The following is a 26,491-nucleotide window of genomic DNA, read 5'->3' as shown; positions in this document are numbered from 1 at the left end:
ACGTAGCCAGTTAGTTTGTGTTTGCAGTTTAGCACCATCTGATCTGGCTTAACTCCAACATTTTGTATGCAGCTGTGACAAGTTGACTGACAGTCTGGTGAATCTGCATCCAGCCGTGGAGCATTCAGCACTCTGCCTCATGTCTGGCTGGATGGAAGAAAGCAACCAGCTCAACAACAGGCATGTGGAAAACAGAAGAGGAATACATTTTCTGTTTTATCATGTTCATACTTCATAACAACTGCACATTTTGACTTTTATTGTCACTTTGCTCAACATGAGCACAGTTTCTGGTCTCTGTTCAGCTCAGAGCAGTCTATAGGCTATAGAGCTGACACACAGCTACATTTCTGGTCAACTAAAGTATTTGGTTATTTCTCAATAAGCGGGCTAATTTAGCTACTTGCTTGTTATATATTGCTTATATATGTTTGTTATATATTGTAGTAAAATGCACATATGTTTATATATTTCTTATTTTCCTTATAATTTCACTTGCACTTACAAGTTTTGTTGTTGTTGTTGTTTTTCCCTAGAGTGTGAGCAACTGTAACTTGACTCAGTTTCCACTTGGGGATCAATCAAGAATTTCTGATTCTCATGAATCTTGGAAACCTTTTAAATTGTAATTTCTTTGCTTTTACTAGTGACATTGGTATGGGGGCCGCTCTACAAGCTAATAAGTGGGATCCCGTCTGAAGCAGCCTGATATTGAAAAATAATGAAATCCACTATAGTTATTCAAAATAGGATCTGGTCCAGTCAGCGTCTTCCACCTGTGATATGACGTTTATAATTAATTCCATTATATATTGTAGAATTGACCACAAAAGACCACACTGGCTGTCTATGGGAAACCCCTATTCTGCATTAATTCAAAGGCAACATTTTGGTCAGGTTCCACACGAACATATTTATGGAGATGATCACTGGTATTTATTTTATTAGATTTTGATAGATTATTTATTTGATTGGATTTTAGCCAAGTAGATTCATTAGAGGTCTGAAATTGTAGTTATCTTTTATCCATGCATAATAGGAAAGGAGAACAGAAAGAAACATTCTCCTCATTTCCACTTCTTTTATTGGATGTTTTTGCCGTCTTGACAAACTGAGGTGGCACTGACGTTTAGGTCCCCATTTTTTTTTTTTTTTTTTTTTTTATGTAATATTCTTTTCTCAAGGTGGTTAGATTTATAAAATTTAAATATATGTTAACATGACGTTAAATGTAAAAATAATAAATAAGAATCAACTCGTGTTAGACAAACTCTCTATATACTTTATTTCTATACTTCAAGATAGGGTGAAGAATATCCCTGTTCCCTTTTCCTGCCTTCAGCTACACTGCAGCGTGATTATCTGATGCTGATGCTGCTGACTAGTGCCAGTCACTTCTTCAAAAGTGGGGAGAGAATGCTGTTTTCCCAGCTCCAGTCACAGAGCTACTTTTCTATTTTTAAAGGATTTCTCTGAAGAATTCCTCAGGGTCTGAGCATATTTTGACTGCGAGGCCCAGTGACATCAGTAACATATGTCTGTGGTCTTGCCGTCAACTGATGATAGAATAAATCTTGAAAATGGCTATCAATGAGTCCTTGAAATCCCAAACCAGTCAAACATAATGGCCTGATGTGTCCTCTGGGAGCAAGAGGTCACATGTTTTTGGATCCATAACTAATTTCTAATAAATGGCCATTTTCCCAATGCCAGTGTCCAGAGGTCAAATTGTTTGCATGCTTTTTTCTCCTGCAGCACACTCTCCCAAGACGATTTCTGGCTCCTGTGAGGACGCTGAGTAAATAAATTGCAGTCAATGTATTGTAATCAACAATGAAAAAGACATGTTGAATGAGACTTGAGGTTGTATACACTTCAGTCTTTTACCTCACGCCACAAGGTGGCTTCCCTGCTTATAAGTTGCAGCGTGAGAGCATGAAAGCAAGTAGGCAACCCTGAAAAACATCTGGAAGATCGCCTTCAGCAATTCTTTGTTATCATTTCCATAAGATGACAGGCCATGGCCATAGCTAGCATGCTAGCTGAGGCTATGCTAAAGCACACAAGGTTTCGTTTATATGGACAGAGCTGGAGGTTCAGCTCCTCCTAAAAGTCACAAATGAAACAACATGATCTCTCAGATGTACGTGAACATACTTTCTTAACAGTGCATTACATGGTGGTGCCAGAGAAGGGGTTCAAATTACGTGCCTGCCCCACGGAATTGATGCCAGTGCAAAGTCAATCAGAAAAAATGACATGCCACCAACATGGTTTAAAATGATGTGCCACCACCACACTAAAGTATGTACATATGCACAAATGCTAACATTCGTTTTATGCAGGAATTTGGTCAGGTTTAGGCTCCAAAACTATGTGGTTAAAGCTAAGGAAAGGTCATGGTTGAATTCAGCAAGGTAATGTTGGCAATCTAAAACAAGAAACCTACACTAGTCTTGCCTCAAACTGGATTTGAACTGAGGTTGACTGAGTGAAAGTTGCGTTGATTGACCCATCCACCGTCCCAATCTCCCTCCTTTTGCAGGCTTTTGCACTCTTTAGGCTATACTTTATTTATTCATTAATTCTTGTGTCCAGCACAATTAAGGACCCTAATTGACTTTGCATTGTTTCCATGGTGCCAGCACATAATTTCGACTTGCCACATAATGTGTTGTTGAGAAAGTCATGGTCATTTTTTCAAGTATTTCTGTGAGACCAGCCTGAAATGAAAAAAAAAAGTTGCTGAAACTGCATGATCAAAGTGCCTGTCAGCATATGCAAAGAAGCAAAGTTGCGCTTGTGACAGGGATTTCAAAATGTTTCATTTCCACAAACCCTCCAGCAAAAGGAAAATGGCATTTTCAGAAAGACAAAACAAAGAAAAAGTTGTGTCCTCAAAAAAAATTCTATGACATAGTGACTATGGTGAGGAGCAACAGACATTGCATTAAATGACTGTTGAGTGAATCTGTGAAGTGGATCAATTTATTGGTGGGAAAGCATGTTCACAGAGAGCAGTTCACGTGGGACCAAGAGCCTGAACACATTCCAGCAGGATCAACTAAATGATAATAAAACATTTCTTATGAACCTCCATGTGGCCCTCCAAGCATTTGAAAGTGTGTGTCGCCCACATTTACAACAGCGTCCCTCCTCTGAAAGCGATCCGGCTCGGGCGTGACCTTGCATCTAACCCTGTTACACATGTGCTGTGAGCATGTTCATTGCTTGGTGACATTTTGCTCCTTAAAAATAACACAGATGCTCGGTCCTGTCTGTCTCTCTAGCCTCGGTGTAGCTGGACAGTGGCCGACTATTTTCACTACCGCCCCCGCCCCCCTCCCCTTTCTCTCTGTCTCTGTCTCTGAGAATGGCTGTTGTGTGACTCACTTTATTAGTTTTGAAGTCTGACATGTTCCCTGCTTCTTGGCCCCTGGATGAAGCAGTCAGAGTCTGTCTGTGAAACCCGTGGGTGTTAATCGCGGATCAGCAACTCTGCTTTCACCTGTTGGACATCCCAGTGCTCAGGGACTCGGGGATTTGCACAGTCTGACAATGCTGTCTGTCACCTATTAACTCTAATATAGCTTCCTGAGATCTTCACCCACATCGCTCCCACCTAGGATATTACATTTCCAGACAACAGTTACATGTTTTCCCACTTAACATTACGTCAGATTTTGTTGATTGCATGTATCATCGCATCATGCAGCTATATCTAGTGATTATCACATTCAGTTTGTTCTTGTGTGTGTGTGTGTGGATGTGTGTCTGTGTCTGTGTGTGGGCATGTGTGTTCAAAGCGTTGCAGGCCAGTGCTCATTATGGATAAAGGGGGTGGGGAAACTAGTTCAAATTTATTGCCTGTGTCAGCTGTGTCAAATTTGGCAAGCTCAAATGGTTGGCTTGCAAATGGCAGGGCGATACCTAAGGGTCAGCAGCCTTTGTAATAAGTACAGATTTGTCCATTTTGACCACTCAAGCTGTAACAGGGAATCTTCATGAAAGAGTGCTCAGCAGCATTCAGCGATGACTGTCACATTCACATTTTGAGCACAACATTCCCAGGCTGTTGAATCAGTCAACTGATGGAGAGCGGTGCTGAGTGACCTAATTGGGGGTCGGGTGGCACGGAGGACGGCAGTAGTCCCACTGCTGCTGATGATGAGCAGGGTGCTTGTCCAAGCGAATCCTCTTGAACAATCCCAGCATTTTTTTTTTTCTTTTTGATCATTCATAAAGGGGACCACCCACTTTCTGAACCCTTGCCTCTATTTTTGCAGGGTCAGAAAAGAGTGGCCAGTTGCTCTTTATGGCAGAGATTTTTACGATGTGGTCAGAGCTGTTCGGAGACCACCAGTTCTCCTTTCACTTCACTGGAGGTACAGTAGCCCCAAGGAAGGCTGCAGATGTATGGGAAATGAATTTGATGGTTTTCTGCTCTCAGAACGTTTGGCAACTGCTCAAGACGTCTGTAAAAGTGGGTGGGAAACCGGTGCTCTGTCCCCATGTACACAGGATTACACAGTTTATGTCGTTGTAGGCCCTTTCTCATATTGCCAGAGCTGTTGTAAAGAATAATGTGCAAATATAGAGTACCATTGCTGACATACTATTGGCATGCAGCATAATAGGTGATGTAATGATAAATCAAAAGGAGGGTAAACTATGTGTCCTCTAGTCAGTTATCACAAGGCAACTAACCACCAAAATAAACAAAAAATGAATCACATTTCAACAGATTTATGTTTTTTGTCCTTTTAAAGATTCTCATTATACTTCACTTTCATATATATCAGTTTGCTACTTAATATGATGATACTATAAATTTCTTAAATCTTAAAGGAGCACTATGAATAATTGAGGACTGATTGATGCAAGAACGATTCAGATTCAGCTGACAAGAAAAAAACGTTTATTTCCAAGCACATAGTTCATCAGTCAGACATGTCGATACAACAATTATATGTTGCACTTATTCCATGTGTTTTTGTCAGATGAGTCTCAAGGGTTCTCAGTGTTGATTCAGTGATGAGAACCATGTAGATTCATTGTTGGCTGGAGAATGAAACCTGTCAGTTTTGGTGACTGCATGATCTTCCCTGCAGCACCACTAGCAGGTCAGATTGTCAGTATTGCAGTGGAATGTCTCCAAATTGATTTGGCAAATCGCAATGGAATTTAGTGACAAAATTCATGGTGCCTGGAGAATGAAATCTGTCAAATTTGGTCACCCCAAGAGTTTTCATCTAGCACCACCAGCAAAAAATATATATATTTTGAATCTTGCACACTAATGCCTCAAAAACGACTTAATATTGCCATGGAATTTGTTTACCACGATCATGTGGCCTTGAGCAGTGATTTTCAAACACAGGTCCCGACACACGGGTGGGTCCTGACACACGGCTGGGTCCCAGCGTGGAGATAGGTGGGTTGTGTGAAGGCTGCATCAATGCATTATTTTCTCATTAGTATTGAACATTACCACAAATGACTGGTTATGATGAATTATGTCCATAGGTCCCTCAATTAATTAAATAATTAATTGTTTTTTATATTTAACTTTTTTGCACTGTTTGCACCGTGGATAAGGTCAGAGTGAAATGTTTTTTCGATTCTCTGTATGTCTGGCACATAACTGCAGAACTGACAATAAAGCATCTTGAATCTTAAATCTTAAGTGTCATTTATTTACAAAACCAGATAAATGCCATTCCTGAAAAAAGAACTTACTGCTGTCTGTAAAGCTTCTCATTCTTTCTGAATCCAAAATCCAAAACTTTGTTGTAAAAGCCAATATTTACCATGCATTAGCCTGCTAGTATGATTTTTTGATTTATATTATACAAAAAATACTGAAGCATCATTAAGATTCAGCCTGATGATGGATATAAGTGCACTAAAAGCTTCATTTTTTTGACAACTCAAAATATTTGCTTCATAAATTATTTGGTGCATCTGAGGACACATAGGACCTCCACCTGTGGGTCCTAGCATGAAAAACTTTCGTAATCCCCAGTCAAGAGGACGATACCTGTCAACTTGGGTGACCTCATGACCTTTCCTGGTATCCTGGTAGGTAAAAATGTTGTAACCGTGGCAGCGTTGTAGTGATGGTTGTAAGAGTTGAAATTTTGTGACAACGTTCGTGTTGGCTAGAGGACGAAACCTGCCAATTTGAGTCACTCCACGACCTTCCTTCTAGCGCCACCAGCAGGTCAGTCCTCACTTTGGTGAAATTTTATGTAATGCATAAAGATGAGTTTGAAAAAGTAGGTAAACTGTGTTCATGTGTGTTTGCCCACCAATATATTTCTGATCATGATGACCATGATCCTTTCTGAAGCCTTGAAAAGTATGGAACTATCAAATGGAAATCAAACATAAGTAGGAAAATGTGTAGGAAGCCCATAAGAGATAAAAAATTCTTCAGTGGAGTCGAATGGTCATTGCTCTGTTTGCTGGTGTCACTTGGCTGGTACAGGATAAAATGGCGATTATCAGCTCAGTACCATGGCAGTTTGTGATATAGTCACAAAAATTGAATCTATAGATTCATGTTATCAGGGATAATCACAACTTTCACTCAGGTGACCCAGGATCAAGTCTGAGGCAAGACCAGTGTTCATCTGCAACGACCGAGACAGTGTCCAGTGTCCAGGTTTGTTGCATAACCATAACCTCACATTTCCCTAACTTTAACCACGTGGTTTTGTTGCCTAAACCTAGCCTTTACCTTAGCCCTTCTGGAAGTGGTTTTAGCCACTTTCCACCAGTAAAGGAAAAAGTGTGTTCATGTACACAAATTAAATTTTTGTTCATATAGATGAAAAGGCAAATTTGTATTCAGTCTCACAAATTTAATTTGTGTCCATATACATGAAAAAAAAACAACAACCTGACAGTTCGTGTCCATGGACGCAAATCTGTAGAATAAATTGTGTCTCTCACTCAGCCTGAGAGCAGAAATTACTTAAAGAATTCTGTTTGTCTTGCTGTGTAACCCGAGGTTAGTATAGCATTAGCAAGATTGTGCCACTCATATTAGCTTCTCTAATCAGAGTCTGCACACTTAGCAAACCGAGCTGGTCTTCAAACATTCAAACACTTTCTTCAAAGCAGATGTTTTACTGAATATAACCTCTGAAATGCTGCAAACTGTAGTGCAGACAACAAGTGCTTGTTAGCTTTAAACAGCGAACAGATACAGGTGGAAAGGATAGATGTCCTGTTACCATGGTAACAGTCCACATAAAGTTGGCTGCTGCTCTGGCCATCATGTCATGTTAACTTCAGTGGGAAAGATTGTACTACTACATTTCACTTCTGTGGATTTGCCAATTAGTTAATTTGCCTTCCAGAAATATTTATACTTTGGCTCCGCCCACTGATTTTTAATTCAACCAATGACATTATTCCTGCCTCCCAGGCAGCACAAGAAGTGTAGAAGTATAAAACTAAAACTCCAGCCTGCACAAATATGTATTACAATTGGAAAAGATGCTGCGCTCAAGTGGGAGGACTTTCTGTGGTGTCTCAGGCAAAAAGCTCTCAGAACATATTTTAACTGTTCAGGCAGACGACAGTGAAATCAGCAGGCTTAACACATTCTTTTGGTAGAAAATAGGTTTTCCAGGTGATATGGAGTCTCAAAACAGCATGTACAGAGATGGGGCTATTTTAATCCTGCTATGTGGACATTTCCCAGACTTATGCAAATAAACACACACACACACACACACACACACACACACACACACACACAAAGTGCTGGACTGTGTGTCATGCTATAAAATCATCAGCTGACTGTCTCCATACACATCAGTCTTATTCTTTGTTTTGGCTCCTCACTAAAACAATAATGTTTGTTGTCAGATTATGTCAGAGCATCACTAATTGATGGATGGATGGACTGACGATGTTACAAGAAGTGACATTAACAAGTGGAATCAGCCACTGCTATGTGTGCTGTGACAGTTGCTACAAGCTCTTGTCACTCAGTCAAAAGCAGGTCAACATGTCAGAGATGCTTAACTGCTGGGTTTTACAACTTTACTGCCCCTCCACAGGGGTGGGAGGGGGTGGGGGGGCAAGAGAATGTGATTGGGGCAAGATGGGGCACTTGAGGCTTCACGTTACACTGTTGTGCATGGATGCAAACTATATGCTTCATCTGCTTTCTGCAGCTATCAGAATGCAGATAAATTACCATATTGTTGGCCATGTCCATTCTATGCTATTCTATTCTATTCTTATAATCAAGTATTTTCAAACCAAATCCAATTAAAGCCTGGAAATGACTGGCTTTCAAATACTAAGCCGTTCATCTTGGGATGCTGATTGTTTATTATCTAAAGATGAAACGAGCCTTTTGTCTAAATGATTTGTTTTGAGGTGCATTACATGAAGTGGAAGTGTGACCTGTTATCTTCTAAAAGGTGGGGAGGGGTGGGGTGTCAATGGTGTCTTTAACACCTAATTGCCATACACATAAGGTGCCATTAGGCTACTCACTTTTAAATACAATGCTGCAATAATGGTTTAAATACATTAGAGAGAGAGGTGAGGACAGTGTAGATCACACAGGCCGGTCTCTCCTGAAGCTTCATTTGGACATTTGGACATTAACTTTTGTTCCTGCATTTTGCAGATTGTTAGTTAATTTACCTTCATTTCTGCCTCGCCCTATTAAATCATCGTAGGGGTCCTGTTGCTCTGCCCACCCACAATACAAAAATTTCAGGGAGGGTCTTTGCCTTTCAACATTTAACCAGTGAGCGGCCTCATCCTGGTGAGACAGAGGGCTTTTCAAAACCTGGAATTAACCCAGCAGACGTGCATTGACCCGGGATCCCTCACATTTTACGCAAATGATGTAGAATGATGAAGAAATAGAATGGAAGTCGGCGGCTCTCCCTGTAATAAACGACACGGAGTTTTTCAAAAGGGCTTCCCAACAGCTGGTCAGCTGGATCAGATTTTTGTTCAGTGTGAGGGCGAAAAAGTGTGAGAGGAGCTTGGATCAGAGACTTTGGTGTGGATGGACAGGTCAAGTGTGCATATGAAAAACCCTGGGAGCTACGGTGGATTTGCCGCATCTTTCTGGGATTTATCTGCCTCATGAAACCATTTCTTGATCGGAAATAAGGAGAATGTATGGAATAAATCAGCGCTGTATTTACATGTAAGACGACTGAGGTAGTGGGGGGAGACGTTGCTACAAGACTGATTTTTTTTTTTTTTTTTACAGATAAGATAGATAATGATTATGGAATGCCACATAATAATAATAATCCTTTCTTTGTTACTTCTGCAGATCATTTAATTTTTTCGTGCTGTGGTGTCATGCTCAGGTAAGACCACTGGAAAGTTATTTACTCGATTTTCTGCTGATTTTTTTTTTTTTTTTTTTTTTTTTAGTTAATACCTTTTGTATAAATGTTTATATTGGTTGAAAAGTATTAGCCAATAAAAGCATCCGATGCCGTAATTCATTTTAGAGGGATATTTCAAACGTCCCTGCAAAATACAGGCTATGATTCGTCAAAAGAATATCTTAGAAATTTATAGGCTAGTGATGTCATAACAGATAATAATAATATGAAGATGGATAAAATCACTTTAGAGTCATTATTGAGTTTCTAGAAGTTGCTAAAGGAATAATGTAGTGATACAGTAGAGGTAATGACAAAACACACACACACACACACACACACACACACACACACACACACACACTGAGTGTTATGGTTAGGCTATAATAAACAGTTTAGTTCTACAGACACGCAAAAAGCGGCTATCTGTAGACATATTACAGGAATATTACGAGCGAGTGATATAATAGGAGATAAAAAATAGTATGCAGTGTGATAAAGTCACTATCGAGGTCAACAGAACCTCCCAAGTTTCTAAAGGAATATTATCGCTTTATTGGGCTATAGTGTTACCATGAGAATTTAAAAAAATATATAGATATCGTAGAGAGTGAACGGTTATTATAAACCATTTAGTTGCACAGGTTTGCAAAAAGTAAGGACTTCTCGAGATATTATAGAAATATTATTGAAACACTATAATGCTGGGCACTATAAAGTTCAGTGTTGAGAACTGCTGATAGACCGTGGGAATAATTTAAAGTTTACTATATTCCTGTATACGGATAGGCTGTAGTAAACCATAGCAGATGAAAAAATTCGTAAATTAAGATAAGGTCAACATGAAATCACTACAGACAAATAGCCTACATAAAGAACAAGGATCTATAGGAATTTTATTTATTTATTTGCATGTTTGTTTGTTTGTTTGTTTCCCCATACGGTAGGCATACGCTTCTTATCAAGACCAGATGTAGGCTACTTCCTGTTGGCTATTTGGTTTATAGCCTACATTATCTTTTTATCCCAGGTTAGATGGAAAAGATATGTGATTTTATTTTTCCCTTTGCATAAAAAGGGGGAGAATCACCCGTCTCCTAATTTTAACCAGTATGTGAGGACGCAGGGCGCAGTGACGGACCAGCTCAGCCGCAGGCAGGTCAGGGTTTACCAGCTCTACAGCCGCACCAGCGGGAAACACGTCCAGATTCAGGGCAAAAGGGTCACTGCCACAGCTGAGGATGGAAATATTTACGGTAAGAGCTGACCTGGTGCCTGCTTTTAAATGAACCTTGTACAACAATTTGCTTCAATCAGTTCGTGATTCCGCATGCCAGCGGAGTTCTGCAGGGAGCCTACAGGGGTCTCCTGCAGCTGAGGAATATGTGTGAACAGCTGATTTGTTTGGAGGTTTCACTGCATCCTTTCCCCCTAAACTCAAACATGGTCCTAGGATTTTTCATTTTATTTAATTTTATTTAATTTTATTTTATTGGTATCCTGCAACTCCAACATGATTAAGTGTCCCTTGATAGGTGAGGGCTCTCAGCATTTACACGAATAAAATTATGGGAGATCCTTGTTTAAAATTCAATTAGCACAAAATTTTAAATGAATGAATGAATGAATAAAAACAAGAAAAAAATGAAATAAACAGCTAAACATTACAATAAAACAAAAATTTGAACAGAACCAGACCCATGACCAGAACACTATATTTATAATTATTATCGATGCATATTGAAATGAAATGACAGGAAAATTACCATAGCATTACAATAAAATACCCCCAAAATTTGAAAAAAAAAAAAAAAAAAAAAAAAAAAGAATTACAAGTAGAGTGAAATTGGAAAAATAAAAAATACAACAAATTAAAAAAAAAAACAGGAAATTCTCCAAAATGAGAAAAAAAATGCAAGAAAATTAGCAGAAGAAATTTGTTTATGTATATGTGCGCGCACTCATACACAAACACACACACACACATACGTACATATATATATATATATATATATATATATATATATGTGTGTGTGTGTGTGTGTGTGTGTGTGTGTACAGTGGTGGAAAAAAGTTTTCGGACACCCTTAAAATTTTACACAATCTGACAGTCTCAAATATTATCATGAAATGTTTGTGGAAAAATCTTTTTTGTGTTTCAAAAGGTGTGGCTGCATTAGACAGATACAAACAAATACAAATTATATTTTTTGTTTATTGTTTACAAGAAAAACTAACCAAACTAAATTCTTGACAGTGTAATCTTTATCTTCAGGTGTTAGGGCGTTAGGTTCCTTGTTTTAGCCATTTTTGTGTCTGAAGAACTTTCAGATGTGCTGCTTTATATAGACATGAAGCTTGGCAACAAAAAATGTGTCTTTTAATAAAAAGAACGACCTTCATCACTGGGACCAAAATGACCCAATACTCAAAATTTCTTATGTATTTTTATGGAACCAATCAATTTAAAGTTTTTAATGGCTTTTTAAGGATTTGTTTAGTATTTTGGCTGTGACTGTACTAAAAGAAATTGCACTTGAAGACCTAAGAGTGATTTGTTAATGCAAAAAAACTTTTTTCCACCACTGTATCAATATCTATATCTATATCTATAGATAGATAGATAGATAGATAGATAGATAGATATAGTTTCTGAGGAATTCAAGATTCAGAGGGGGGTTGCTGCTCCATCTGGGGATCCCTTCCAAGAATACATTTTGTGATGCTGCTTCAGGGGCCCTACTGGGGGCTGTTAGGGTCCAAGCAGGAGTCTCACCCTCTGTTCCACCCTCTGTGAGGTGTTTTTAGGCCTATATGTTAATTCAGCCTCCCCGCTGTATCCAAACTGTTGTCTGGCAAATTAGCGGCTGATTAGGCCAAGGCTTTTGTTTCCATGGCCCAATACACATTGCTGTTGTAATGCCCAATGGCCATAATTAACTGAGATGGCAATCAGGACAAATTCACTGGAGATTGTGTATTCCAAGGCTGTTAAAGCTCTTCAATGCTGCATGATAACATTTAGTTATTCAAAGCAATGGTTGTGGTGCATTTCAGGAGCCCCACCTGAAACCAGGAGAAGTTCCTCATGTCCACTCCCAGTAGAAACCGTCAGTATGTAATTTGACTTCACCCAAGATAGCCTTTTAAATGAACCTTGTAGAACAATTTGCTCCAATCAGTGTGAGCTTCTGTGCACAAGCGGAGTTCTGCAGGGAGTCTAGAGGGGTCCTCTGCAGCAGTTTGACAAAAGAATATGTGTAAATATGGTTGATTGGTTTTGAGGTTTGACTGCATCCTTTCCTCCTAAACACTGATTTGATCCTGGCTTTTTTTTTTTTTGTATTTATTTTATTTCATTTTATTTTGTTTGGTATCCTCCAACTCCGATATGATAAAGTGTTACTTGAAAGGTATAAAGGACTTTCTGCTTTTACAGGAAGTAAAAGGTATGTAGTATGACCATTTGAAAATTATGCAGATGTAGTTTCACTTCATACAGCCACCCTTGAAAAACATTTATTACCTCATAACATGGTTAGTACTACAAATTTACACCAAATTGTGATACTTTTAACCCTTTCAGTCCAAGGTAGCCCATGGACGGGCCCTCATTTTGAAAGGTTTTATTTCACCTCCTTTCACCTTAAAAACACTCTTTTTATTTATTTATTAGCAATTTCTTGTAATATTTCATACTTTTTCCTAATTTTATTATATTTTTTGCCTTTTTGATGTAGTTTTAGAGTAATTTTACAATAAATTGCAACATTTTAATGTATTTTTTATCCTATTTTTGTTTGTTTTGAATGGTAAGTTCCTTGCATTGTTTAAAACAAAAGTACTTGTTAATTTTGTGATAATTTTATAGTAATGTTCTTTTGATATTTTACACAATTCTTACATAGTTCTACAGTTTTGATCATTTTATTGTCCTCATACTGTTGTATTTTTTCAAAGATGTGGGTTATTTTATGGCAATTTTCTGAAAATTTTATTGTAATATTTTTCACATTTTTGGTCAAGGGTTAAAAATAAGTAACACAAAACAACTTTACAGACAGGAGATACTGTTGCCTGAGGAGATAGAAAGATGAGCTTAAGTTAATCTGATTAGCCAGAAACTCACCCACTCCCTCACAGTGCATACTTTACTGATAATTTCCAGTCTCTAAATGGACTCATGACATGGTAGCCAATTTCTGGGATGCTATGTGTTTTAGAGAGTTTGTGCATTTTGTCAGTGAGGCAATAAAAATACTGTAGTTATTCTCATTTATGCATCAGCATCACTGGAAAGAGGCAAAAATGTGACCACAGCCAGTAATATCCCTGCTGCAGCTTGTGTCTGCTTTGGAGTAGATTTGAATCAAAGCTGATGCACACTTTGAGCTATATTTACTTATGATTGGTCTTTTATATATTATTTATAAAAGACCAAAAGTGCAGACTACAGCTGGTGTCACTGTCTACATGTTTGTCTTTACTGTCTTGTTCTGTAACTGCAGGGTGTTTTGTGGTTATTTTTGGTTATTTTGCAGCTCTTAAACTTCTTTCTTCTCTCTCTCTCTCTCTCTCTCTCTCTCTCTCTCTCTCTCTCTCTCTCTCTCTCTCTCTCTCGCTCTCTCTGTCTCTCTTTTTAACAGCTCGTCTCTTTGTAGAAACGGATACGTTTGGCAGTCGAGTGAGGATAAGAGGAGCAGAAAGTGGCCGTTACCTCTGCATGAACCGGAAGGGGAAGCTTGTCGGAAAAGTATGTCATAAATCAAAGCAAACTAATGCATATTTGGTACAATCAAATGCAATTTGATTTACACATAAACAGAAGAGAACATTAAAGAGAGAAAGAAGAAGAAAAAAGCAACAACCTCTACAACCTAACTACAATCTATCAAGAACAGTGATTGTATTTAAGCATAGGAACAACCATCTACAATAATCCTCATACCTACACAGCTCCTCTATAGTACAGTATAGACATGATAGTGCCTTCAAGTGCTCATCAGTAACATACGACAGTGTATTAGGGCCATTGTGTGCGTGGATGAGGTGATGTTCTGAGAGAAAAAAACTCATACGCTGTAAATTTATGAGAAAAAACTTGCATATTCATGAGAAAAAAAACCTTGAAAATTCTGAGATTATAAAGTCACAAATTTACAAGAAAAAAAAGTACAACTTTAATCTCAGAGTTTCTGATTTGTTCTTGTAAATTTAAGACTTTAATCTTGAGAATTCTGAATTTTCTTCTTGGAATATTACTCCTCTTTCACATCCATGATTTTTTCCCCCCATCCAATGGCCCTAATATGCTATCATAGGAACATTATATTCACAGTATTTATGAGTTTACAAGCACATGAACGCCACTTCAAACTTGTAACTACCATTACTGGGTGAGTTTGCAAGTCATGATTTGTTAAGGTGTGTAATGGCTTCCATTTTGTCAGGTTGCTATGGTTACCCAATATTTCTGACCAAAAAACTAGAACACCGGTCATGGTGTACGCATGAGTGCCAACGTCCAAAATGCAAGCTTCTGACACTGCACTGGAAGAGAGGGGCAAAATTTTAGAAATAAATGAAAGAAAAAGGCTAAAATGAAAATAAACAAAAACAATAATGAAATTAGATTAAATTAAAGGAGCACTATGCAAAATTGCACCAAAGTGAGGACCCTCTAGATTTAACTGACAAAAAATTTGGAGTCAGGACATAACATTCAGTTCAGTAAACTTTATCATCCCAGATGGGAAAGGTGGTGGTTGAGCCTATATCTCACCATCAGCCTGAAAAAAATAAATAAATAATGTCCTTATTCCATGTGTTTTGTCAGTTGAGTCTTAAGGTTCTCACTGTAACCAACATGCAATTTTGTATAATGCAGCTTTAAATAATAAAAAGAAGCACTGTGGAAAAGCTATGTTGAACGGGAATGTCTCTGGATTCTTGGATTTGGCTCTATGACTAGATAAACAACCTCAATACACTTCAACACAATCAGCACTTAGCACTGGAAACTTTGCTGTGTACAAACTCAAATCCAGTTAAGTGCAGCCAGTTTCCACTGGTGCTCCTTCAGTAGGCTTGCAGTCTTTGCCTGGGCTTCACCTTTTGAGATCTCACATCCGCCAAAATAGGCAGCTCATACTCAAGCTTCAGTCAGGCTCCATTGTCATTGTAGTCTCATGGCTTGTCATTCATCCCGGGGCATGATGTGCTGGAAAAAAGGAATCCTCTCAGGAGTCGGTGATAGATGCCCACTCTTCCCTGTGAGAGTGGCCCACAGCTGACCGCCCCCCCCCCCCCTCCCTCCACTTCCTTCATGGAAATGGAAAAGATGTATTCACATGGTTGGCTGTTATGAGAGGCCATTAATCCATTTTCACAATCTTTTAGAAGTAGTGAAGTGAGACCTTGGTAACATCTGCTGATAATGAGCTGATCATGGCTTATATAAACTTCAGACACATGAGCCAAGAGGATCAAGCTATACTTTTTGTCATACACACAATGTCTACTTTATGAGTTCCACCTGTACAGTCTAATGCAGTCCAATGCAACAGCTCTGCAATACATTTTACCTTTTAAGAAAAATTAAAACGTTCAGTTTTTGTTGAAATTATGGAAAATGTGTAAATTTACTTATATGTTTATTATTGAGGTTGTAGTTTGCGGAGGTCTTGTACTGGACTGCATTATATTAAGAGGTGTTTCAATTTTTTTTTGTCCTCCCTATTTATATACATGAGGGGGGACAGAATATTGGAAACAGCTCTCAATAAAAAGCAGTCCCGTCCAACAGCAGCACTAAATATGAGCTCAATGCCAAACATAGAAGTGACTGTGACAAGAAAACAACCTGAACATTGAAGGCATCAGAAAAGGAAACTTTATGGCAAAGCAGTTGTATTGGATTGCATTAGACTGTTCATGTTGACCATTGAGTGTATATTGTCTTGAGAAGTGTTCTGAGATGTGATGAAAGTAACATTCTCTTGAAGAGGATATTTTGGTTATTATCCCGTTTAAGCATAGGGGAGTGGGTGTCGTTATCACTTTCCCTTTGTAAACATTTTATTTTGATATTTTACATGTTAATGACATGCCAAGGAAGGAAATTAGGGTTCAACCAGTCTACAAAGAACATATTCCATATACAAAAATATATGGTTCTACCTCCAGGGAGCAACACAGAGCGCTAAAACTGGGCTAAACGGAGTTAAATGAGCAGTGGTCAATGGGATTTTTCAATAAAATCTGCTTTGACTGAAAACCTTTTTTACTGTGAGTTGGTGAAAATGAGCAGACGCAGGTTAAGAAGATTTCTGTGTGCTTAGATGAACGAAATTTCGAACAATGTAGGAGTGATGCTGACTGGTTGCTTTTATGCAACCAGTCAACATCACATAGCCTCAATGCCAGTAGAAATCTTCTGCCATCATTTTACAGCCATCAATTTCACATCAGCTTATTATATGTTTATTGGATACATATATTTATTAGTCCAGTTACCGCCAAATATTTGGTATCTAGTGATCATTTTATAGCATCTAGCGCCATTGACCTCCATATATTCTACTCTGTTAAGCAAGTGCTCAGCACTGCCCCCAATGGACACAAGACTGTACTGCACTCTTTTGTCTGTCTCACAGCAGTCTCGAGCACCTCTGTATGTTGGCTTTGGTTGTACCGTGGCAGTTGGCTGCCACAACTGTAAATACATTCTAGATCCATATGACTTAACTGAAAGAAGGAAATGTGGCCACAAATGTGTCGTCATGGCACTAAACCTCTAAGTTATATGGCTCTGAAACTTAAAAGGCCTTCAACTGGTAAGAGCTAAGATATTTCAGACACCTATGTGCATCATTCATCCTCTGCTTTTTGAGTTTGTGTGACTTAGCTGTAGGACATAGATGTGGTTTGTGACCCAGATGTGATAAAACACCACTAGCCTGAAAATTCCAATTGCTATTGGTATTTGATTCCTGAGTACCATCATCTGACCGTTTGACATTTTGTTAAATGTGTATATACTAAAACTCATCATCTCATCTCATCGTCAGTGTTAACGTCTGAAAAAATTCTGCTAGTAGGATGAGTCCCATTTGCTCCAATGCAAATCAACTATTTTCCTGAATTTTCTTGAATCAGGTGTCATCCTCTTGATTCTACTGGGCTTACTCTGCCTTGTTTCAATATGAAGCTGCATTGCCACAAATGGGATCATCTCATCTCACTGACATTTTCTTTAAACCTTGTTTTAAGAAAAATCAATTTAAAAAAAAAAATGAATATGATGCTAAATGACTGGTGAAGATGGAGATTTTGTGCAGTGTACCTGTCTTTTGCTGTGAGTTAGCTCTAACTCAAGGCACCTTTTCTGTTCCAGCCCAATGGCCGGAGCCGGGATTGTATCTTCACAGAGATTGTGCTGGAGAACAATTACACTGCCTTCCAGAATGCCAAGTATGAGGGCTGGTATGTGGCTTTCACCAGGAAAGGGAGGCCCATTAAAGCCTCCAGGACAAGGGAGAACCAGAGAGAGGTTCATTTCATAAAGAGGCTGCACAAAGGCCCGCCCCCCTTCCCCAACACGGACCAAACCAAACACTTTGAGTTCATCCGATTTACGGCCACCCGTCGAGCAAAGCGGAACAGGAAATCACAAGCCTCTTCCTAATGAAAAAAGGACTTACGTTACTGTGAAACAGGAAGAAACAGATGTGATTTTATTTTTGTATATTTTTGATAGGTAAAAACATGGTTAAAATGCCAAAAATTTAAAGTAATATTTTGTAAAATGATCATATGTACATACTGAAACAAAGTAAAGCAGATGGATTATATTTAATAGTCCTGTGTTGTGTGTATGTGTTGACCGTTGGGGAAGGATGGCAATAAAGATGTTGTGCTTGGTTAGTGCTGTGTTTTACCTTCAGATCCTGGCTCAGTGTAAGAAGCAGGGCCGGGTCGTAGGAGCATGGAGCCATGGGACACAGACTTCATGGGCTCTCCCCTCCACCACTCTCACACTGAAAGAAATGTTGAATATGTATTCAAACAAAATGAGGCAGGCTCTGTACATTTGTCAATGACTCACAAAACTTCCTGCAAAGAAATGAAAATTTCTGACCTCTACCTACCAAGCATGGAAATAGAACTAGCAACTAGCAACTTGTAATGGAGTTTTACTTGGTTAAAAGCATAAATTTCCTCCTAACTGGTTACTATATTTCCTTTATGCAAATATTTGATATTGTTTAGGGGATAAATGAGTCCTCTCTTGTTGGGAGCATGGGCCCTTGGTGAACCTTTTCATGCAGTTTCCAAATGCCTAAAACTTCAACATCAATCCAGCTTGCACTGATCTGACTTTTAAATATATAATTTCAGTTATTATAATATAGTTATAGTTCACATTTTTTTACCAATGTTCCAGTAAGTTTTTTGCTATTTTTCTCTTTTTTTTTTTTTTTTTTTTTTTTTTTTTTGATATTTTGGGGAGAAAATATATAAAAATGTGTGAACATTAGTACAAAAAATGACAAGAAAATGACATGAAAATTTGCATACACACATACACACGCACAAACATACACACACACGTCAAAAAGACAAGAAAACAAATAGAAAATCAGCAAAAATCTGTAAGAAATTACAAGAAAATTATTATCAGAGTAGCCAAAAAATTACTCGAAAATTACCAGCCTATTAGCAAAAAATCCAATGAATGATTAGAATGATTAAAACTAATAAAACACATAAAAACTATATTCATAATTAATTTTAGTTTTATATTTAAAATTATATCACAGGAAAAGTGCCAACGTGAATTTCGTTCAGAGAGTGAAATAAAACCTTTCAGGTTGTTCATCTTTTGGACCTATTCCTATTCTTTTGGATCTATTCATAGTAAAATGTAGCGGTCCCCAAATGATATTTACCAAAGGCCCCTGAATGTCCAGGAACGGCACTGGATAGGATGCTCACACTACGAAGTGTATATCGTCATCTGCTGGGGAAAAAATGTACTGCAACTTACATGACAAGCATGTTTCATGAGGTTATTTGTGAGACTTAATAGGCCTGTGGGTTATATGGACTGTTGAATTTTATTTGTGAGCTGCATTACAGTCCTATGTGTTAGGGTATCTTCATTTTTGATTTTAAAGAGAGATTGACTAAAATTTAACAATACGGGTAGAATAAACAGTATGAGGCAGGAAAAAAATCAAGTTTGGTAAAGTGGAGTAAGCTCCTCCATGGAGGCGTCTTTCCTCAGGTGGGCAGCTTCTTTCTCCAGATGATTAAGTGAGAAGCTGCGTTACCAAACTTCAAACATATTGAAACAAAACAGCAAGAATAATGATGATAGAATTATACTGGGAGTAAGTTTACATTAACAGCATTCTTCCGTACAGTATTTGTAATTTGACAGAAAACAGGCATAGCTCTTAAGGGGGACATTTTATAGCTGGCTTTCCTTCTTAGCAGCTGAAATGGAACCTCAAAAAGTTAGACACTAGGCAAACACAGACACTCAGAATGCCTTTAAACTACCACCAGTGTCAGAAGAAATGGGAGAAATGTCACTAAGAATTAGGAGAGTTAGTTCACACCCTGTAAAAGTCATCCTAAAAGATTGCTGAGAACATAAGGAATGAAGCTGATTGGTTAGGAGAGGGCAAATGAACAAGCAGACAAGGGGCAGGGCTGATGAGGCTACAGCAGGGCAGGTGTGCAGGGGAAAAACAAGTGTGGCTTCCAGGAGCACAGGAGGGACACGCAGAACCAAACCAAAAACAAAGGGAAGCAAAAGCCAAACATGATGCACAGGACTGCGACACAATCAACTAGAGTTCCATAAAGAAAAGTGCAGCAAACTACAGTGAATAGGAAGTTTCCTTTATTTCCTTCAAAAAAGAAAAAAAAATTGCGACTTTTATCACTGAAGGTACAATTTTTGTTTGTCAGAAACCATAGACTCTTATTTGTCTAAAAATGGGCATAAGCTTTCCAATGCTGCATAAATTTCTTTTTTATGATATATTTATGGGGCGACATGGCTCAGGAGGTAGAGCAGTTGTCCGGTAACTGGAGGGTTCCTGGTTCAATACCCAGCTCCTCCAGAGTGTGTCGAAGTATCCTTGAGCAAGACACTGAACCCCTCACCGCCCCTGATGGACAGCCAGGCGCCTTGCATGGCAGCCTCTGCCATCAGTGTGTGAATGTGAGGCAAATATTGTAAAGCGCTTTGAGTGGTCAGTAGACTAGAAAAGCACTATAAAAATGCAGTCCATTTATATATTTCATAGTTTAAGGTAACTCTTTAATTTTCTAGTTTTATTTTTTATTTTTTCTATTTTTAATTTTCTTATCTAGTTTTTTAGGATTATTATTACTTCATGTATACTTCTTCTAACTTTTGTGCTGTAGAAGAGTAATTTTAATTTTTTTTATAATTTGACTGATCATGGCTTTGAGAAAATGAATTACGCAGTGCAGAGTTGATCAGTTCTGACAAGATAGGTGTGTCTTCATTTTTTACAGCTTTAACTCATTGTATAGGTTGCAAAACAGAGGATTAAAACCCATGTAGGTGTGGACAGGGATGGAAATGTAAACACACTAGCTCCGCAATCACTGAAGAGCACTGGTGAGCTCAGAGGTGTTAAACAGCACAATAAACATGCACATTATTACTCATTAAAAAGCATAACTGGTAGATGTGATGTATGTGGTGAGAAAGAAACAAGTATATAATGTGACTAATAATTAAAGTGAATATCATCAGAAAAGACATGTTGAGGATGAGCCTGCAGAAAATAGGAGAACTTGATATTAAGAACATTTTGAAGATGATAAATGTATCAAATATTTACTGCAGAATGTAAGATCACATGGCACAAAAACAGAATGAGAGTTTGGTTTTGTTTTTCTAATGCATGCCAGACTACTGGCATGCCTTAGAAATTCATACTCTAGATTGTTGGCAGGTTGGTGGCAGTAACGCACCCTTTTCTTGTTTGCACATCACCGTTACACAACAAGACAGAAGATGAAGAAGTAGAAGTTGAAGTAGAAGGTGAAGTAGAGGTAAAAGTAGAAGTTGTTATAGAAATAGCTTCATTGGAGCAGAAATTCTGAATTGGTGGTTTTGGGCATAATCTGGATTGTGACTGGATCAGAATGGAAATTAGCAGTGGTGGATTTTCAGGGGATGAGGATATGGAACTTGAATGGTCAAGAGTTGTGGGTAATATGAAAGGAGGAGGGAAGAAAAGAAAGAACAATAACACACTAAGGCTGTCAGGTGAGGAAAGACGCAGTATATGTAAACAACTAATGATGGAAGAGTTTAAGATCATTCTTAATGTTAAAGCAGGACATGAAATGCAGTCTGTAAGCTTGATTATATTAAATGGATTGAGGAAAGCTCTATGAGAAACTGAAAAGGCTAAGGTCTTGAGAGATGGCAGTCTGCTAGTGAAGTGCAGGAATGCTGAACAGAAAAACAAGGCGCTTAAACTTTAAGCAGTATGCAAGAAAGAAAGAGCAGAAAGAGGAGCAGTTGGTGAGAGAAAGAGAATTAGGAGAGTGAGATTGAGAATTCCCCTGGGAGAAAATGTGGGAGAACTGAAAGAAATGTTCAAAGGAGGAGGAGTGACAGCAGGCATCAGAAGGCTGCATGCATTCAGGAATGGTGAAAAAGTTGACAGCTCATCAGTGTTGCTAGAATTCAGTGATGAAGTTGGTCCTGATAAAGGGGAGGAGAGCGTGCCTATGGGGAATGAGGGAGCAACAGTCCAGTGAAATGTTGCAACTGTGGTGGAAATCACACAGCAGCATATTGAAGTTCAACAAGTAAGAATGGAACAGAGAGTAACTTATGCAGAGGCAGTTAGGATTGTGGGTAATGGAAAAAGAAATGGAAACATGACTCAAAGTAAGGAAGTAAATACAGGCATGGCATTATACAAGGATAGAAGGATACAAGGAAGTTTATTGGTCATTATACAACAGGTTGTATAATGAAATTAAAGTGTGGTTCCCTCTTGATTGATCAACTGATTGTATAAAAAATAAAATTATTAAACATGGAGGAGTGTAGATGGTGCATTTAGTAGTCTCACAGCCTGAGGGAAGAAGCTGCTCTGTAGTCTGGTGGTACGGCAGCGGATACTTCTGTATCTTTTGCCTGACGGCAGCAGGGTGAACAGGCTGTGGCTGGGGTGGGTGTTGTCTTTTAGGATCCTTTTGGCTCTGCGCAGGCACCTCACCTCCCCGATGTCACTGAGGCTTGGTAGATGGGTGCCAATGATGTTTTGGGCAGTTTTAATCACTCGTTGCAGAGTCTTCCTGTCCTGGGCCGTGCACATCCCATGCCAGTTTGTGATGTTTCCAGTCAAGATGCTTTCAATCGCTCCTTTGTAGAAGCTGACAAGAACTTGGCGTGGGAATTTTGCTTTCTTAAGTTTCCTTAAGAAATACAGCCGTTTCTGGGCTTTTTTAACCAGGGCAGAGATATGTGAAGTCCATGACAGGTTCTCTGTTATGTTGATTCCCATGAACATGAAACTGCTCACTTGCTCCACCTCAGCTCCATTGATGTAGACAGGGTTGTGTGTCTTTGCCTCCTTTTTTCTAAAATCAACTATCAGCTCTTTGGTTTTGCTGACGTTGAGCAGAAGGTTGTTTTCTGTGCACCATTCTGCAAGATGGTTGATTTCCTTCCGATATGAAAACTCATCATTGTTGGAAATCCGGCCGATGATGGCGGTGTCATCTGCGAACTTCACAATAGAGTTCTCTCCATGTTGGGGGTTGCAGTCGTGGGTGTACAGCGTGAACAGGAGGGGGCTGAGCACACAGCCCTGGGGCGCTCCGGTGTTGAGCACTAGAGAGGAAGAGGAGAGACTGCCAATCCAAACTGACTGGGGTCTGTTTGTGAGGAAGTCCAGTATCCAGTTGCAGAGGGTGGTACTGATGCCCAGAGTGTTCAGTTTTCCAATCAGCTTCATGGGGGAGATTGTGTTGAAAGCTGAGCTGAAATCAACAAACAGCATTCTGGTGTAGGTGCTGCTTTTCTCCAGGTGAGTGAAGACTGAGTGGAGAGCAGTGGATATGGCATCCTCTGTGGATCTGTTGGTTCTGAATGCAAACTGCTGAGGGTCCAGACTGGCAGGGATGTTGTTCTTTATGTGCTGGAGAACCAGTTTCTCAAAGCACTTCATCAGGATGGGGGTGAGTGCCACAGGGTGGTAGTCATTTAGATCAGACACTGCAGACTTTTTAGGCACAGGGATGGTAGGGAGACTGGGGTAAGTTGAGCCAAAGGGTAAGTTGAGCCACCCCCTGTTGCTAGGAAACGGTAAAAAATATTGATCGTGTGACCAAATATTTAGGAGGAAGGCATCATTTCATGGAGTCTGTGAAGGTAAGAACCACATGGGTAAAGTGGTTGGACATTTATTTCCAAAAAAACATTTTTTACTCTTGAAAGTGAATTTAGTCTATCATCAGTTTCATGAGAATTGTGTTAAGACCAAAATAGATCATTTTAAATTTGTTTTATACATCAGTTGTGGTATCTATGAGCTACAACATGAGGTCATAAACCTAGCATAAAAGTGCACCGTTTTAGCTGTGGGGACTAAAAAAGTCAAAATGGTAGCTCTGGGGTAAGTTGAGTCATTTGGCCAGGGGTAAGTTGAGCCGAAGCCCCATACACTTAATAAGTGTATTTTGGCTGTAGCCTAAATGTGTTAAATATTAAGTAAATATGAAATATTAGATAGATAGATAGATAGATAGATAGATAGATAGATAGATAGATAGATAAATAGATAGATAGATAAATATTAATTGCTTATTAAGTGTATGGGGTAAGTGTATTTTGGTTCAATGTTCAAATGTGTTACGTTCATATGTTCATAACTGACCTTACTGTCAGCAAGGACACCAAGAAACTAGTGTTCTAGTGTTTTCTTTCCAAAAACACAGCTGTTAATGTTCTCTTCCAAAGCGCACTTTAAGGCATGTTAAAACAGCTGTTTATTGTACCTGTTGAATTGTGTTTAATACATAAAAATACACATGAATGTAAAGAAGTGACTGTTATTTAGGGAGGGAGAAGGTGAGGGAGGGGTGGGATGGAGGTGGGGAGGAAGGTGGGGGGCGAGTAGGGATACGGCTCAACTTACCCCGCTCCTATGCTCAACTTACCCCATACACGGGGTAAGTTGTGCCACGAGACCACTTTTTTTGGACATGCTATATTATAGAAACAGTTATGTTTACACTCATTCTGTTTGTTTGAAGAGATGCACAACATCCTGAAATATCTGCAGATATATTAGTTAGTGACAAAACTATGATTGCCTTGATGTAGTGATCCTAAATATGAAAAATGGCTCATCTTACCCCAGTCTCCCCTATCACATAACTGTCATTCAGGAATCACAATGGACAGATTAGTCCTGGTTCTAGTATATGTTATCAACTGCTCAGAACAAGCAAAGACTAAAAGAGAAAATATCAAAATTATAGTGAAGGCAGCAACAAAGTTCTTGAACAGGAAATACCTGTCATGGGAAAAGCATATGCAGATTTTAGTAAAGGAGAAGGGACTTCAGAGGCAAGTTGTCAAATCACATCATAATGTTTATACTTCAGTGGAACGCTAGAAGTTTGATAGCAAACAAGCAAGAGTTTAAATGGTACATCAGCACATTCAAAAATTATCCAGATGTTATATGCATCTAGATTTTATTATTCAGTGGTATTCTAGTATACACAAGGACAGAATACGTGGATTATTGAAGTATGGCCCAATGAAATAAGTATGAAAATAATAAATTCCCATAATCCATGTAAGAAATTAGATATTTAGAGTCAGTTCTAGAGCAGTGGAGAGGAAAGGCAATCTGCTATGGAAATGTCAATGCACATAGTACAATATGGAGGAGCCAAGATGATTCTACTGGAGAAATTACAGAAGAGATAATGGATGAAAAGGAGCTGGTGTGTTTAAGTGATGGTTCAGGCACAAGAGGGAATTTGGTGAGGGGCACAGCATCAGCAGCTGATCTCACTTTGGCATCACATTCCTCGGCAGGGTTAAGTAGATGGAAGGTTTTGAGTGGAAGTATGATAGGTAGCATCCACTATCCAATGAACATAGGAATAGAAAGTGATGGAGAACAGGATGGACAAGAGGGGAGAGGGAAATTTGGGGAAGCAGACCAGAACAAGTTCAGAGTTTTGAGTGAGGAGAAACTGAAAGATGTAAATATAAATCAGCCAGGGAATGAAAGGATTGAATACTGAAATTAGTAGAATGATATTAGGAGCAGCAAGGGAAGCTATCCCAAAAAGAAGCGGTAATAATAGGAAAAGGTTAGTCCCATGGTGGACACAAGAGTGCACTAAAGCAATACAAAATCGAAGTAAAGCTTTCAAAAAAAATTTTTTTTTAAGTTGTGTTTTCAAAATTTGATTGAATACAAAAGAAAACATGCAATAGTGAGGAATGTAATAAAGAGAGCTAAAAGGAAAGGAAATAATCAGAGTCTATAAATAGGAAAACACCATTAGAGAGAATATGGGTTGCAATCAAAAGAATGTCTGGGAATAGGAAGGAATATGGATATCCAATAATGAAAGATGATGGTAATGTAATAACAGATAATAAGAACAAGGCAGAATTGCTGGCATTGACCTTTAATAAAGTACACAGTATAGAAAACTTGGATTATGGAATTACAATTAATATGATGTTTCCATTGGCAGAGTGGAATAATGTGTTGAGGAAAGCTGGAAAGACAACTCCAGGGAAAGACCAAATAACCCACTGTATGTCAAATAATCTTAGTAAAAGGGGTAAAGAAGTGCTATTAAAATTGTATAATAAAATATGGGAAACGGGATTATTGGCCAGTCAGTGGAAAGAATCTGTAATAGCACCTATATGTAAACCAGCTAAAGATTCAGGCTTGGCAGAACGTTCTAGACCCATAGCTCTTACATGTAATATAGAGAAAACTATGGAAAAAAGGATAAATTAAAGTTTTCTTTATTATTTAGAAATAATAGGAGAAAGGAAT

General features: G+C 38.6%; 1 protein-coding gene across 1 annotated transcript; it reads left to right on the top strand.

Moving 5' to 3' along the window:
- The first annotated feature begins 9,158 nt into the window (after positions 1-9,158).
- Positions 9,159-18,066, top strand: fgf17 (fibroblast growth factor 17). Its single transcript, XM_030060405.1, has 5 exons — positions 9,159-9,190; positions 9,323-9,359; positions 10,459-10,636; positions 14,027-14,133; positions 17,776-18,066. The coding sequence occupies exons 1-5, from the start codon at positions 9,159-9,161 to the stop codon at positions 18,064-18,066; spliced, it is 645 nt and encodes a 214-aa protein (XP_029916265.1).
- Positions 18,067-26,491: the final 8,425 nt, after the last annotated feature.

This window comes from Myripristis murdjan, chromosome 9 (assembly GCF_902150065.1).
Source record: "Myripristis murdjan chromosome 9, fMyrMur1.1, whole genome shotgun sequence".
In the NCBI taxonomy this organism is placed as follows: Eukaryota; Metazoa; Chordata; class Actinopteri; order Holocentriformes; family Holocentridae; genus Myripristis; species Myripristis murdjan.
The sequence above is the reverse complement of the archived record's forward strand: the minus strand, read 5'-3'. Positions and strand labels throughout refer to the sequence as shown.

What these genes read in the sequence shown, in the direction of transcription:
- fgf17 (XM_030060405.1), top strand. Translation starts at nt 9,159, where the DNA reads ATGTATGGAATAAATCAGCGCTGTATTTACAT. An exon ending in TGAGGATGGAAATATTTACG is followed by an intron (nt 10,637 to 14,026) that starts GTAAGAGCTGAC and finishes TCTTTTTAACAG; the next exon opens with CTCGTCTCTTTGTAGAAACG. An exon ending in AGGGGAAGCTTGTCGGAAAA is followed by an intron (nt 14,134 to 17,775) that starts GTATGTCATAAA and finishes TTTCTGTTCCAG; the next exon opens with CCCAATGGCCGGAGCCGGGA.